Raw genomic sequence first — 16,575 nt, 5'->3', positions numbered from 1 at the left:
TAAAATTAAAAAATTCTCATAAAACTTTAGGACCCTTAAAGACTGCATCTTTAGATCCATTATCTCTAGGCCCTAGAGATACATTTTCTGAGTTAGGGCCCATGTTCAGAATGAGAAGTTGAAAAAATAGACTTGAGGTAGAAAGGTAAATTCAAATGAAGACATGTCCAGTTTAAAATGGCTTCAGGAGATCCAGATCCAGATACCTTATAAACAAAACAAAACAGATATTTCAGTCAAGAGCTCAGGAAAAAAGGGGGAACTAGAGTTTGGGGGAGTCATTAGCAAACAGCTAATAGTTGCTATTATGGTTTTGACTGAGTTGGCCTGGAATGCACACATCAATATCAATCAGGGCCCAGAGATGATGAAGACTTGCACAAAGATACTGGGCATAGGACTTGAAAGAAAGACACAGGAAAATTGCTAGAAAATGACAGGGCGAGAAAACATTTAAGAGCTGGAACTAACTGAATATGGAAATGAGAGGAGAGGAGCAAAAACTTAAAGAACTACATAAAGATAGAGGAAGTATTAGAAATCTTCAGCTCCAAACTGATGCCCTGAAAGACAAAAGATCTTTTTCCTCAGGTCTCATAGTTTGTACCCTGAGTGACCAGAGGAGAGTAATTCCATTAACCATAATAAAGAATAAAGGTAGAAGAAGAATTCAAGGAAATTATATTTGTACTCATTGCGAAAGTGTTAAATCTCAAGTCCCAGTAAGATAACTACAGGGGGCTGTCCAGAAGATGATTTTGAAATTATTTAGATTTGAAGTTCAAGAGTAGAGAGGTTGATGTGAAAGACAATGATGTGGATATATCAATATATAACTCCTTTGGGGAACAAAAATACAAAATCTGAGTCTTGTATCTGTTTATTAAGATGCTATACTAAAAATTTTATAACATACTCTTAAAGAACTTGGTTTGTTTCCTGAATGATATTGCTCCCAGACATCTCAAGAAGCAAACTTTCCTCTTAAAAGTAAAGTATGTTTATTATAAGCCTCCAAATTATTCCTACAAGTAATTTTAAATAAAATGTCCAGACTATAATCAAAAATAATCAACTACACAGGAAACTAGACTCTATAACCACAACAAAAAGAAAAAAAACACAAGAAAAATTTCCAAATGTTTGGAAATTGTGGTAGATTAAATATAGAGACAAATTCTTTGTGTTCTTCCTAAAAAGGAGTAACCTATTTTTCCCATTCTTGAATCTGGGCCAGGCTGTGACTCGTTCTAATCAACAGAATGCGGTGAAAGCGTTTATGCTTTCACCTTCACCTCTTGAAATGCTGACCTGAGACTACCATGTGAGGTACTGGTCTAGTCTGCTGGATAAAAAGTCACTTAGATAAGAACCAAGGAACCCCAGCCTCCAGCTAGCACCAACTACCATATATGACTCTTCCAGTGCAGCCAATCCTCTGGTAGATGCATCCTAACAAGGGAACCCAGACAAAACCAGCAGAGGAACTGCCCACTCACTCACAGAATTAAGGGACAAAATAGCTATTTTAAGCCACTAAGTCTTGGGGTGGTTATACAACTATACGTAACTGACAAAAATAGAGAGCTATGCTTGTGAAAAGTCATAGGTCAAAGATATCAAAAAATATTTTGAAATGAATGATACACACATCAACTGATATTTTTGCAAAAATGATAAGATTTACATATCAAAAAACCTGAGGGATACAGCTAAAGCAGTGCTTAGAGAGAACTTTATGACCTTAAAGCTATACATTAGAAAAAATGCTGAAAATGTATAATCACAGAACATTAGAAAAAACAACAAAATTAACTGAAGTACAAAAAATTAAAGAATACAGATAAAAGCAAACAAATAATGAAATAAAAAATTGACAATTAGGTAAAGCAAAACTAAGTTAGATTTTTGACAAAATTAACACATTTTACAAACTCATAGCAAGACTGATTAAAATAAAAAGAAGGCAATATAACCAATATTAGAAATTGATATAGAGATTAGAAATGATCCTCATCAAAATCTCAGTACACTGATTCTAAAGTTTATATAAAAATAATACCAATGCAAGAGATAATAACTGAGGCACTTTCATATTTTGTTTATAAGATTCACTGCATTCACAAAACAGGGTTCCTCCAAACCATCTATGAAATAGTTAGCATTAAGTATTTATTTACTTGTAGTAAATCCATAGGTTCAGAATGACACTTAAGAAGAACAGATTGATCACCATCAGAAAATAAGAGAGAACTAAAGAAGCAAATATCTACCCTGCCTTTCCTAACTGAACTGTACCACTGGAGAACCAAATAGTAGATGAAGAAAAGTTTCTTTTAATGGAAGCGATCCATCTTATAAGTGAAGAAATAACAGAAATCAAATATCACCATTTTACAAACCCTAATAAATTCATTGATCTAGGCATCAAACATCAGTGGCTGCTAAACTCACAAAAAGAGGAACAACCAGACATTATATACCCCTTAGAGGTTTGACCACATCAACACCTAGGAAGTATTCTTGTCCAAAATCCAAACACAAAATCCGAACTTGATCAAGTGTTTAGATCCAACTATCACTTGACAGGAAATATATAGAATCAAAAAAAATTATGCAATAACATAATCCAGATTATGGAATCAAAATACCTGGTTGCTTCAACATATAAACTGTCAAAAAAAGGTGGGGGGTGGGGGGAGATGGCATTGGGTCATACAGAACGAGACTTAAACAAATAAACACAAACGTAGCTAAATTGCAGCACTAATGAATGAACATCTGGGTGACAAAATGATAAAGAACTGCAAAGATACAATTACTGTAGAAGTTAGGATAGCAGTTACTAGAAGGAGAGAAGGAAGGGGCTATGATTGAGAAGGGGCCTGTGTAAGGTTTCTAGAGTGGATGGCAAAGATTTATTTCTTGACCTGGGTGGTAGTTACAAGAGTATTTTGTTTGTTTTTTAAAAAAAATCATTAAGTTATACACGTGTTGTATGCAGTTTTCTTGTTTGTGATATAATATAAAATTAAAAGGTTTAAAAAAACTGTAGAGTATTTCACCATGACTATATTTTAATATTAATACACTATAATAAAATTTTAAAATTAACTTCACTTTGAATTTAACATAAAACTTTTTAATCCCTGAATAATTCTTGACTGTTCTTTGAATCTAAGTCCACTGAAAGATTTAATAAAAATGCTTTATTCTGTCTATTATCTTCCACGTGGCTAATTCAAACTTAAGATCTCTTAGAATCAGGTACTATTTTTACCTCTCTGATTACTCACAGGTAAAATGAAGATAATAAAACAACTATCTCAAAAAAACTGTTGTGAGGAATAAACTATTTAGAACATCGCCTAAAATTAAGTACTCAATAAACAGTTAATAGTATTGTCTCCAACTTCCTGTCCTCGCAATTCCTTCTTCTCAAATCATAACTCCATCAACTCCATGCCTTTGTTCATGCTGTTTTCCCCACCTATGCCTTTTACTCCTTAGCAAAACACTATATATCTCTTAAGGTCAGGTACAAACGTGAAACCTCCCTAGGTAACAACCTGAAGAATTAAACATTCCCAAATCAGTGATCCCTCCTACAGATTTTTGTTCCTACCACAGGTCTAGTCATACTGAGTTGTATAAACTTTCTAAGTATTTGTATTTCCACATGACTTGAGTTAGAAACAATGTTCATTCAATTTGGTATCTCAATGCCTAGCCTACTGACATACAACAAACTTTCAACAGAATCTACTGGATAAATGTTATGTTTCCTTCCTACCACATTTCTTATTTTCTCTAATAGAGGGAAGAGAAGGAGCTATTTTGTTGAATCAATGATAAAATACATACAGAAATGTATTCACCCATCAATTGTTAAATTGGGAATTATTTGATACTTACAAATGAAATCACACCTTGTATTCTGTCTGATACTTGCTCTCTCCACTCATCTTTTTTTTTTTACACCTATAGCACCTGGTCCAAGTACTAACCAGGCCCGACCCTGCTTCTGCTTAGCTTCCGAGATCAGACGGGATCGGGCTTGTTCAGGGTGGCATGGCCATAGATTCTATTCACTTCTTTACTAAGCAGCACATCTCCGGTGTTATTGGGAGGGAAAAGTAAATTAACACTATAGTTGAAAACTCCTTAATTCTAATTTCCCGATGTAACGAAACCGTATTCATACGTTAATGGAGAACAAGACTGTAAACAAAATATTACCAGATTTTTTTAAATCAGAAATTTGGTGTGAAATGTTAAGATACAGGATTCTTTTTCACTAGTCTGTGAGTTTCTTAACAGTCAAATTTAATTTTTAATCTTCCCAAACTAGCATGAAGTAGGTTTTATATCTTCTCCCACTCTAAAATCCATTTATGAAAGAGACCTATCTTATTTATCATTGTGTCCCCAGCACCTAGCACTAAATGTTGAGGTAAGGTACGTTGCATCATATCCTGCAATTTTTGAGAATAAGACCTCTTATTCACTTCTATAGTGAACATTTTAAAACCCAGCATCTGACACAGAGCAGGAACTCAACATTTTCTGAGTTAGAGCATGATCTTTGGGTTCCTTTCCTTGAGTGGTTTCATTGATTCCCAGGCCAACCTACTACTCCCTCCAGTCCTTGTTCTGGAATGAGAAAAAGATCTTGATTCTACCTTTTCTTCCTTCCCGGTAACTTACATTTGCCTCTAAGATGTACTGAAGAATGACAATAACACTGAATTTGGAGCCAGAAGATTTGAGTTTGATGTAAGCTGAAATGTAGTATTTTTCTTTATTAGTTTCGAGTATACAGTACATTGGTTAGACATTTACATAGTTTATAAAACGATCCCTCTGATTGCTCTTTCTCTCCTCTCTCCATCTAGCCAATACATTAATGCTAACTGCATTCCCTATGCCATGTTCCCCATCTCCATGACTATCTATCAATGATTAATTTGTATTTCTTTAACCTTTCATCCCATTCTCCCAGCTCCTCAAAACCCCCCTCCTCTGTCCATCACCAGATTGTCCTCTATATTTGTGAGTCTGTTTTTGATTAGTTTGTTCTTTTTTGTTCCTTAGATGTCACATGTAAGTGAAATCATATGGTATTGATCTTTCTCTGACTTATTTTACTCAGCATAATAACCTCTAGGTCCATCTGACAAGTAGTATTTTTACAGGCAAGTTAAAAACATGCATAGCACATAGAAAATGCAACAATATGCTAATGCCACATTAATTAAAGCTAAAATACATCAGCTGTAAATTGCAACCTAATTTTGGAGAATCTGAAATGTGAAAAAGGATATTTAAATGTGAAAAAAGTGCATCTTAGAATCAATGACATGTGACAATAATCATGATATAGGTGTTTTGTCCCTTCTTTTTTCTAGTATTCAAACTTTTCATAGTGCATATTTAATAAAGCAAAAATATTTAATTTTAAAACTATGAAGCATGAAAGTAGTATTTAATTTTAAAACAAATTTTTAGGTCTAGTCCTATTCACTAAAGTAAGATTACCTTATAGGACCGTACTTTTTCCTTCTAAAGAGACACCATGTTTCATGTTGCTTACTTCATGGTTTATGTAAGTGTACAAATGTTTTAGTGACATGTAGACACAACATGCTGATTAAATGACTAAATTATTATTTACCTAGAGAAGGTGCCTCGTTCCACATGGTGCATTTATTTTTAATTGCAACAGATAACTTCTTAAGCATAGAGTATATTATATAATCTGTTTAAGTGTACTACTATGGTAACATTATATTGGTATGTGAGATTGCTACATCTATTCACAGATACCAAATTTGCTGATTATGCTTTAATGAGCTTTATTTTCAATTTTGTAGTTTATTAATTGTATTCATTCAAGACTGCTAATCTAGCAAGAGGAAAACAAATGCATGTTTTAAAAAACAGCTTTAGCATATTCACCACAGTTTTACCTAACAAGGCCTTCAAACCATCTTAATATGTGTAATAGGTCCCAATGAAGAGCACAACCATTAGTTATCTAAAGCTCTTTATCTTTATGCTTATGAAAGGCTATATTCTTGACAGAGATGCCTAAAACAAAAGTAATTTCCTCATTAAAAAAATTTTATGATGAAAGCCTCTTCTTAAGCAAAGGCCGAATGCCTAATTTTTATAAAAATGACTACAAATTCCTTTTGTAAGCAGCTCTAACATTCCATAAAAATCATTCCAAAAGAAATAACAATAGAGAAATACAGTACTCAGTTTGCATAAAATTTAATTTGGCATATATAATTCTAAAGAAAATCACAAAAAGCCTATTTTCTTTATAATTTGAACTTATATTTCATTGCAACAACTTAGATTTCATTCATCGGGTCATGAATAAGTTTGATGTTAATCTTAGAAAAAAATTACAACTTATTTATCTAAACTGACAGTATGGCACAGGTGCTTAGAAGAAAGTGGTAAATTCTAGGAGCAAGCATGAGTTCACCATAAAGTCATGTCAGACCAAACTCATTCTCTTCTCTGAAGGAATCATGAAAATTCTGTAAACTTAGTTTATTATGCTACAAAGCATTTGATGGACCAATTGAGGATTCTCCACCTTTTCTATGTAAAAGAGACTAATGCCACTAACAGCTCTAGGGTCTCACAGTTCATGGCCCAAAAGAAAGATCCTTCCCTACGGATTCCAGTAAAAACAAGCCAAAGGAGGACTCTGACCAGCTCAACATGGATCAGATGCCTCGCCCTACTGTCAGAATGCCAGGTCATTAACAGAAGGAAAGGTGCTAGGTAAGTTAAAGATGAAAACCAACACAACACCCAAAAGGTGTCTGTTAATAGAAAAGTTATAGCGGTGCAACTACATTGTTCTATATTTAGTCCTGTCCAGTAAATAACTTATTAGGAAAACAAACAGAAGGAATACTAATTAAAGGTACAGGATCAAAAAAGATTTCAAGGAAGCAATGTGCCCAAAGATAAATGTAAATACCTGCACTTAGGTTTAAAAAAAAAAAAAAAAAATCAACACAAGTTGAGGAGTGGAAAGGAAGGGAAAACAACTGTGTCAGCTAAATATGAGTGAAAATATTGTCATAAAAATGAATGGAACTTCACCTATTTTAACAAAAGCTTAGGATTTACAAAAGCAGATTCCACTGTGTCAGTCAGACCATACTTAAAAGGTGGAGAAATAAAGAGTATAATATTCAAGAAGCAACAACTGAAAAAATAGAGAGGCCTGAAACCATGCCACATAAAAAAGCACCTTAAATACTATCTAACTCTGAAAGTAAATGATTCTGTCAATTCAAAAAGGCTTCTGTAGGGAGATTTTCATGGGCACACTTGAGGAAATTTTTAGGAAGGCTCAATAGTTTTTGAAAATCTAACAATGGGATTTTGCTGTCCTTTTAGTTTTCCTTTAGCAAGCACAGGGAGATCTGAAGTCATCTTTCATTTATTGTTCAAGCTACTGAGTTAAGATATTTTCCCTTTAAAGCCTCACAACTACTGAATTAAGCACATGCTATTATCTCTGTTCTATAGATGAGAAAACTGAGGCTCAAAGAGGTTAAATAAATTAACCAAGGTCACAGATCTAGCAAACAGCTGAAAAAAACACTTGAACCCACAATTAACTCTGAAGACTGTTTTATACTATTCCAAGCTGCTTCCATAATGAAGACCAAAATGCTGTATATAAAAACGTGCATTTTAAAATAATCTTGCAACATTTTATACCTCTGAAGCAGTCCAAAAAGCTAAAACACCCCATAAAAATGATTAGAGAATTAAATTAGCATTCATTCACAGTATTCTATGTCACAACCCTTAAAAGCTAATATGTGTAATTTGTGTAGCCCAGAATGTTCACACTTTCTACAAACAAGAGAAGTTCATAACCTTCTATTCAATACTACTACTTCTGGCAATTTACTCCGAGGAAATAATTCAGCAGAGACAGAAATGTTCATTCGCAAACATATATAGTATTATCTATAAAAATTACAGAAGCAGGGGTGGCTCAATAGTGTAGTGGTTAGCACATCTGCTTTGCACGTAGCAAGTCCTGGGTTCACATCCCAGGTGTGGAGCCACGGACCATATGCGGGGTGCACCAGTAAGCGTGTGGGAGGAGACGCCCCACCTTCAGAGATCCAATTCTTAAGGGGAAAAGGCAACATCCATGGGTCAGGGGTGGAAGTCGGGGACAGAGAATTAAAGAGAGGGAAAAAATTACAGAAGCAATATTAAAGAAATACTTATGAAGTTCAAGTAGAAGCCTAGGGAAGATTTCTGTTTTAAGTGAAAATCGCAAAACATGTACATTACAACTATGTAAAATGCGTGCATGTAAATAATGAATAAAAGGTAATAAAAATAATATGTGTTATAGTAATTACATTATGGATGACTTTTAATTTTTTTAAATTGTCTTTAATGTTTTCCACTCAACTGTCAAAAGCAGGTTAAAAAAATAATAATGATACCATTTTTATAAATTTCTAAGACTTGCTTCACCCATGAATATAAAAGGGCCCCAACTCTTAAAAGAGCTCATAATACACTTAAGGAGACAACTGTTACATTTGTAGCAAGAAAAGTATGTTATTTAAAACAGTAACCATAGCCCTAAGAAATGAATATTGCATAGTTGAGAGTCAACATTTTTTGAGTGTCTACTATATACCAGCCACAGTTGTAGTTACTAGGGCTATAACAATGAAATAATAGACCAAAATCCCTGCCCTCATGAAACTTACATGCTGGCAGCAGAGACATACAATAAATAAGATAAATATGAAAAATAAATATCACATTTAATAGTGAAAAGTGCTAAGGAAAAAGTAAAACCAGGAAAGTGGGCAGAGCGTGTGTGTTAGAGGATGTTATTTTTAAACTGAGTGGCAATGGAAGGTCTCACTGTGAGATGTCTGGTAAAAGATTATAAAAGGGGAGGGAATAAGCAAAGTGGATATCTGAGAAAAGAGCATTCCAGGTAGGGGAATAGCAGGTGCAAAAAACCCTGAAACAGAATGCCTGGCCAATGAAGCTAATGTGCCAAAAACTGAGAAGTGTGATTAAACAGTCTGTACCCAGTTCCCCCCACCAGTAGATCACAGCTACACAGTTCTGAGAACACTGCTTCTGGACCCAACCTACATCAGTTGATTCCAGTACACAGCTGCTTTTCCTGACAAATCCTTTAAGGCTCTCTTCACTTATGGTTGCTTAAGCATCTCCTTTTACTGTGAGGATCCAAATGAGGCCAAGGTCAGCCCCTGTATGACCTATTCATGGTTCATTCTAAGGGTCTCATGCAGCTCCAACCCCTCACCTGATTCATACCTGTGCTTTGCGAAACATTCAGTGGGCCTGTGAAACTGAGAAAAGTGAAACCAGCCCCTTCTGGAGCTTGATTTTAAAGGAGCAGATCTCAGGAAGAAAAAGTATGCAGTAAAGTTGTAGAAAGGTTAGTGAAGAGAAAGTGCAGGGAGGAAAGCTAGAGATATGAGAACATCCAACGAGTACAGAAGAGACCCTGCAACAGGCTGCAGCGCTGAGGCCCAGGGAAAAATAGTCAAGAAATTCCAACAGTAGGCATGTCTAAAAACTTGTAAATAAAAAAAGTCTCCATTTTAAGCTGTTCACTACGCTGAGATCTAATCCCTGCCACTACTCTCAAGTTTTTAATAAAACTCTACTACAAAATCTGCTTTGAGACTGATGCTTTAGAAGAATTAAGGCAGATACTAAAAAGGCAGGTTCAAGAGACAAGATGTTAAGTAGGATCGAAAATAGAGCAGAAGCAAAGAAGTGAAATAAGGGTGTCTGAGAGAAACACAAGCTCTCTGAACTCCTCTGAAATATTTGGGGGAGGAAACTGTGTTCCCATCATCTATAGGTTGGGGCTTTGAAAAGGATGAAGGATCACCCCATGAGCTTGTGGACTTAGCCACATCTTGAAGGCTGACAGCTAGATCACACCCAGTCAAGCAATTGATAAATAAAACAAAGAAGGTACCTAAATTTATGCTTCAGAAGGTTAAAAAGGAGGTGATCATCATTTAGATCATCAAGATTTGTTAAATATTTCATGGAAGGGTGACCCTGGCCTAATCCTTAAAGGATAAGAGTTGAAGAACAGAGGATACAGAGATAGATATTCCAAGTATGGCTCATGAATAAAGCTCCCAAACCAGGAATGAGTGTGGTCTGTTCAGAGAACAGTGCAGAAACTTACCTATTTGGAACAGAGTACTCGTTGGCAGGCAGTGGCATATAAGATTAGCCAGGTAAGGTGAGACCAGATGGAGGAAAGCTCTGAAATCCAGGAAGAGAAATCTGAACTCTGACAAGCATTCACGGGAAGGGAAAGAAACTGCTTTATTCTGTTTTTACTTTGAGGTTTTTGTTGTTGTTGTTGTTTCTCAATTATAAAATACTTTGGCAGGCAGAATGGTCCTTTTCCCTGTCTTCTAAAACTGACCCACAGATTTACCAATACCCAGCTCATATCCTTACCCTTAGGGATACAACTATTACTTCTATGAAGATTATGTCTTTACTCACGTTTGTACTGGTCCCACATCTCAAACTGCCTGTCAGGCAATTATCCTTTCAAGTTCTTCAACTATCCCACATCATTTGTCCACCCTATAAACACTTACTGAGTGTCTATCCCGTGACATGTTCAAGCGAGGAATTTAAAGATGACTCAGTCCATGCCCTCAAGAAACTCAGAGTATGAGGTAGGCAGAAGCCAAGAAAATAAACTAGTACAATACAGAGTGGTAACTACTAGAGTAGAGGAAAGCTTACCGTAAGAGAGCTGAGGACAACATCAGTTTGGAGATCAGGAAAAGACATAAAACACCTAAAATAAAGTGTTGACTGAGCTGTGTCTTAAAAGAAAATAAACATCAAAGGATGGAGAGAAGAGCTGAGGATGACAGTGATTACCATCAGACAGGGCAGAGCCTGTCATACTCAGAAAATTCCACACAGCTGGGTGAGTAGGAGAAGTAATAGTAAAGGACCAGATCATGAACACCATCCTTTCATACTAAGAAATTTGTATTTTAGAATAGCTGAAAGATTTTAATGAAGGAATAAAATGATCATATTTGTATTTCTTTAAAAAGTGCTCTGGAAGTAGTAAAAAATGAATTAAAAGGGCACAACAAAGCTTCTTTTCTTATCATAAAACGCAACAAAAATCCAATAAAGGCTGCTATAACATTCATCTTCACTTATCCATTCCCGCCCTCTTTATAGGCTTAGCTCACACCCTTCATAAAGTCTTCCCTAACTCTCCCCAAATATATTATTCTTTCCTTTTTCAGAACTAAGCCATATCTGTCTATACATTGCATTCTGTCATCACTTTACATTTTAAGTAATTTACATTTAAATTTCTTCTAACAAGTATGTAAGCACTCTGAAAAAGTCATATATTTATTGACTATGCAATACATACACACACAATACGCGCGCGAGCGCGCGCTCTCTCTGTCTGTCTGTCTGTCTGTCTGTCTCTCTGTCTCTCTCTCTCTCTCTCTCTCTTCATCCCATAGCACCTAGCACAGTAATACAACATTCTAAACGGGTGCTTCCTTTGAACTGAACACATGGTCTCCTTTATCCATGAGTAAAAAGATTCCGCTATTCCTCATAAGTAAGGAACAAAATAAGATATATGATCGGGCAAAACTAAGGTGAAAAAAGTACAGTTATGGCAGGAAATTAATAAAAGAGAACTTTCTGGGAAGATGAAAATGTTCTAATTTATGACAGGGGTGTGCTACGCTGCTGTACACATTTATTTAAAATAAATATAACAAGATTTGTACAGTTCAACACCTACAAATTTTACCTAAAAACCTGTAAAAATAAGGGGTAGGGAGCAAGGAGCTATAAGTAAAACAAGACTGGCAGAATGTTGATGGTACTTATTGGGTTAAGTGTAGAGGGAATTCATTATACCATTCAGCTGACTTTACATATGTGTAATTTTCATAATAAAAAGTCAAAAATATTAGTCAAACTGGGTGAAAAAACTGCATTAACTAATAAAAAGTAATTCAGAACACTAAATTACTCATTCTCTTAATGTTTGAAATAATGTGACATTGTAACTTTTAAAGTGGTTTTATTAGCTCTATTACCTGATTCTAAGAAATATCTTCTAAGACAAACCTACTGTTAACAGCATAGACAAAAAAAGGCAGAGCAGCCACGTGTTCCTAATTAAGCACCAGACAGTAAAATTAATTAGCTGTAACCAGACACTCAAAAAGCCAGTAAAATATAAAGTCATAATTGTTTAATCTTCAAACTGTGAAGCCAAAGATAGTGACTATAAAGATATTCATAAGATTCTGGAAGTATAACATGTACAAAGACAGACTGAACACCATTCTTAAATAATTCTTTTTTTAAGAATTAAGTTTTTAAATAATTCAATTATTTTATCTCAGTAATTTAAACTTTGTTTATTCTCATAATTGGCATTCTCCCACAAAAGTTTATCAAAAAGATTTTAAAGTATTTTACAATAATAAATACTTAAAACTAGTTAGATTCTACTATACTGTTTTGTTACGATTGTCATTATTTCCCAATAGATTATGCTTAAAATTTTTCTATGGTCAATAATCTATGGTCTTGAAAACCAGTACCCTCCTAAGCCGTGACAAAAAAGGACATGAAGAGTTTCTGGGATGCTGGTAATGTTCTTACCTGGGTGCAGATCTGAGTGCTGACAACACGGCTGAGTTCCATTTGTTAAAATTCTTCAAGCTCTACTGTGATACGTATACTTTTCTATACGTAAGTAATACTCCAAAAAAGCATTTTTTAAAAAAAAATCGTAAAAGGAAGCCAGAGCTTTAAGGGCTCAAGTTCCCTTCCCCCATACTAAAACACCTGTTCTATGCACTGAACTACTTCTCTGCAAAAATGTAATTCAAAGTTATTTTACAGCATTTACCATTTTCTGTTGGCATATTCTCAGACAACTTCCATTTGCAATTGGGGGCTCAGAAAGCATACAATCCAAGAGAAAAAAATGCTTGTATTTTCCAGAATTAATCATTTTAAAGGCAAATTAAATAGAAGAAAAGTGAATAGGTACTGTACCGTTCGGACAAAGATGCCAATCATTTTCAACTTTGTTAAAAGGATTTAGGAAGGAAGAGAAAGACCATTGCTTCAGACTTACTAGTAAGATACAGAAGCTAGGAAAAGGTTAATAAGAATTACGAGGAAAGTCAGGCCACTTATCACTCACTGTTCTAGTCCAAAGTCTACGACTAATTAGATATTTTAGGCAAATCAAAAACAGAGGGCAACAGTTATCTGACCAGAGATATAAATGAAATAAAATGCGTGAAAGTAGTATGCCAAGTTAATATGAAATATCAGATAACTGGCAAGAATGCTTGGAAAGTAACCTCAATGGTTTGCTGAAACCAAGTGTCTCCCAGCAAATAAACTTATGTCTATAATCCTGCAACAGTAACTCAATTCTCTCTCTCCCTTCCTCTAATCTTATAATCTCCCAAAGTTAAATTTAAACACTAAAATTCTCTCGATGGGGAAGCAGTGGAGTGTAATCAAAAAGGATCTTGATCCTCACCTAAAACACACACCTTCCACCTGCAAAAAAGCCAGGGAAGGGAACCGATTCTGCCTCTGCGGATGAAATGCCAGGGCGTTCACTGACCAACTTCAAGCCGACACCACTTTAGAAAGCAATTTTGCCAAGTGGATCCTGAATAGTTCACATGAACCATCCCCGCGACTTTCAACAGCAACTACTAGGGAATCGTGCCAAACCTCGTCCCAATGACTTAAACAGCCTCCACCCAGGGAAGTCCAATCTCCATCCTCAATCTACACATACACGTCCACGAAGCAAATACAAGGTCTGTGAGATGAGATGGCAAACCAGAACACACCCGAAAAGTTGATACAGAAAGGAGGTGGTTTGGAGAAGTTAGGGGGTCGACAGCTTCGGGGCAGAAATACAGGTTTGCCTGTGGTCGCAGGAGAAAAGATTTGCACTCCCTGGGCAAAGAAAAGGGCCGGTTAGGCCGGCGGGGACGCAGGGAGTATGGGGGACGCGGGCGCCACGGGCACACGGGACACCCTGACATTGGAGCCTGGCAGCGGCCGCGGCCAATCCGCTCTCCGTTTGACCCCACGCGGCAAAGGAATCCGTCTGCCGGGCGACGGGCTGGGGAGAGCGCGCAGGAAGCGCCCGCTCGGGCCCGGGAAGGAGGCGCAGCCACGGCCTTCTTACCCGTGCAGGCCGAGGGCGCGGCGCCGCTTACGGAGCAGGTAGAGCAGCAAGAGCGCGGCCCCCGCCAGCGAGGAGTTCCGCGCCGTCAAGTACTTGCTGAAGGCCGCCATGGCACTGCCTGCGCGAGCGAGCGGAGAAAGGGGACGCGGCTATGACCGTCTTAGTGCAGGAAGCGCGGGGGAGACTGGGAGGAGAAGAGAGCGCCGAGAGAGGGCGGTGCCGGCCGCGCAGAAACGCCCCCTGCGCGCATCGCCGCGCCGGCCGCGCACCGAAGCCCACCTCGGAATTTGGCCGCGCGGGAGCGCGCGCGGGCGCCACGGAGGCCGGAACAGTGCTGGGCGCTCTCTGCGCACGCGCGGCCCCCCGCAGGGTCGCCGGGAACGCGGGCGCGGCGACCTCCGGAACCTCACTCCTGGCCTCCTCACTCCTTTGAGGCCTGGTCACTGTCCCTGCCTCCTCCCTGCTTCCACCTGCGCGCACACACACACCCTGGTTTTCACGAGAACTGGAAAAGTGGGCCTGGCCTGGACGGGAAACTTAGTGGAACCTGCCATTCCACCCGCGGCGATGGGCCGTTACCACCCTCTTAAGGCATCTAGGATAAAGGGGAACGGCCCTATCACGGAGTATTTACATAAAACAGGGCGCTGTAGTCATTTAGACGAAAGCAACCTTAGGGAACTCCGAAGAGGAGTAGGGAGACGCTGGGAAGGACTACAAAGCTAAAACCTTTTTCCAAACCAATGTTTTCCCAAACTATGAATTATAATTTTTAGGGGATTCTGAAATTAGTTTGGTAGATCGAGACCACCACTTTTCTGTTTTTTAATGGAATTGGGAGCAGTAGAACACCATAGAAAATCTGAGAGTGGAGTCGTTTTGAAATATTCCAGTTTTTTTGTATTCGTGTGTCTCTAGTGATATAAAATGTATTTTTGTGGATCTGATCAAACAAAAAGTTTGGGAAACTGTACTTTGCAAAGGAACATTCAGAAATAACAGTCGTGCATTGTATTAAAGCTGGCCTTACTCCCAGAATCTGAAGGGCATTACAGATTAAGCATTCCTTTCCTATCTGGCCCTAATGATGCAGAAAACTGGTATATGCACAGTGACTTAGTCCCTTTCTTCAGTTGAGGGAGCTGGAGAAAAGTGTATCAGAACATAAAATTTTGCATAATATACACACTAGCCTGTGTTCTGAAGGAGCCCACGTTAAAGTAGTCCACGAAATGTTAGTTTCCTAGGTGTTTTTTTTTTCAATATAAATTGGTAGTTGCCTAATACTGAGGACAAGAATCACAAGAACCAGATATATAATGTGTGTGTAGGAGTGTTCAACAGTTTTAATTTTGTTAAAATAGAACTTCTACTGATTTTTCCATTTGCCATGTAGACATTTCATTACCTCGCTTAATAATTAATTGGGTCATTTAGGTACGCCTGTCACAGAGTCTACAAGGATGAACATATTATAATCCCTATTCTCCAGAGGCTGGTAGAAACCAAAAAAAAAAAAAAAAACATGGAGAAAGTTTATAAATGTGGTAAGTACCATTTCAGAGATAAGAACAAGGCAAGAAGCTGCTGAGTTTTATCCTGAGTTTTAAATTAAGGCTTGACACAGATGATTTTGTAGCTGGATCCTAGAGGACCAGAGAAGTAGCTCAGGAGGGCAAGAGGGAAAATTACTAATTCACTAATAAATTGCATAGTAATGTAAAAGTGTTAGGAGCCTTGAGAGAAAGTGACCGAATCATCTTGGAGTTTGTAGCAGTGAAGGAATACAATGCAAGGTTAGTCCGAAATGAAGTCTACTTAGGAAATACATTTCAGAGGAAAGATATATTTAGGAAGTAGACTATAGTTCAGAGGAAAGATATTCTAAAAGGTATCCTTGTTCAAGAAGCATGGAGGATTCCAAAAAAAATGAAATTAGTGAATATGAGCTCAAATAATTTAGCTATTCATAAAGCTCATTGGATAAAGACTACCAGATACAGACCTGTAACCTAACAAAGTTAGGTTTATTAACTTGCTGCAGCAAAGGATACCACTCAGCAGAGGAACTGTGGGCATGTCTCCAAAAAGGGAAGAAATGGGGGTCATTATAGTATTAGGAAAAGGAAAGAGTTTAGATAGAATCTAAATGAAACAGTACTTAATAGAGCACATCAGATCTATATGTAAAGGGGTTAACATGAGACCTGAATTGAGAAGCAGACTCAGGGTTCTGTTTTCTTGGAAACACAAAT

General features: G+C 37.3%; 1 protein-coding gene across 1 annotated transcript in view; it reads right to left on the bottom strand.

Moving 5' to 3' along the window:
- ABCD3 (ATP binding cassette subfamily D member 3) overlaps positions 1-14,511 on the bottom strand; it is a 64,330-nt gene extending 49,819 nt beyond the window's left edge. Inside the window, exon 1 of the mRNA XM_039874806.1 lies at positions 14,321-14,511. Coding sequence (XP_039730740.1) covers positions 14,321-14,430 — 110 coding nt within the window. The 5' untranslated portion in view covers positions 14,431-14,511. The remainder of the gene's footprint in view (positions 1-14,320) is intronic.
- Positions 14,512-16,575: the final 2,064 nt, after the last annotated feature.

This window comes from Pteropus medius, unplaced genomic scaffold, assembly GCF_902729225.1.
Source record: "Pteropus medius unplaced genomic scaffold, Ma_sr-lr_union100, whole genome shotgun sequence".
Taxonomy (NCBI): Eukaryota; Metazoa; Chordata; class Mammalia; order Chiroptera; family Pteropodidae; genus Pteropus; species Pteropus medius.
This window is presented reverse-complemented; position numbering and strand designations above follow the sequence as displayed.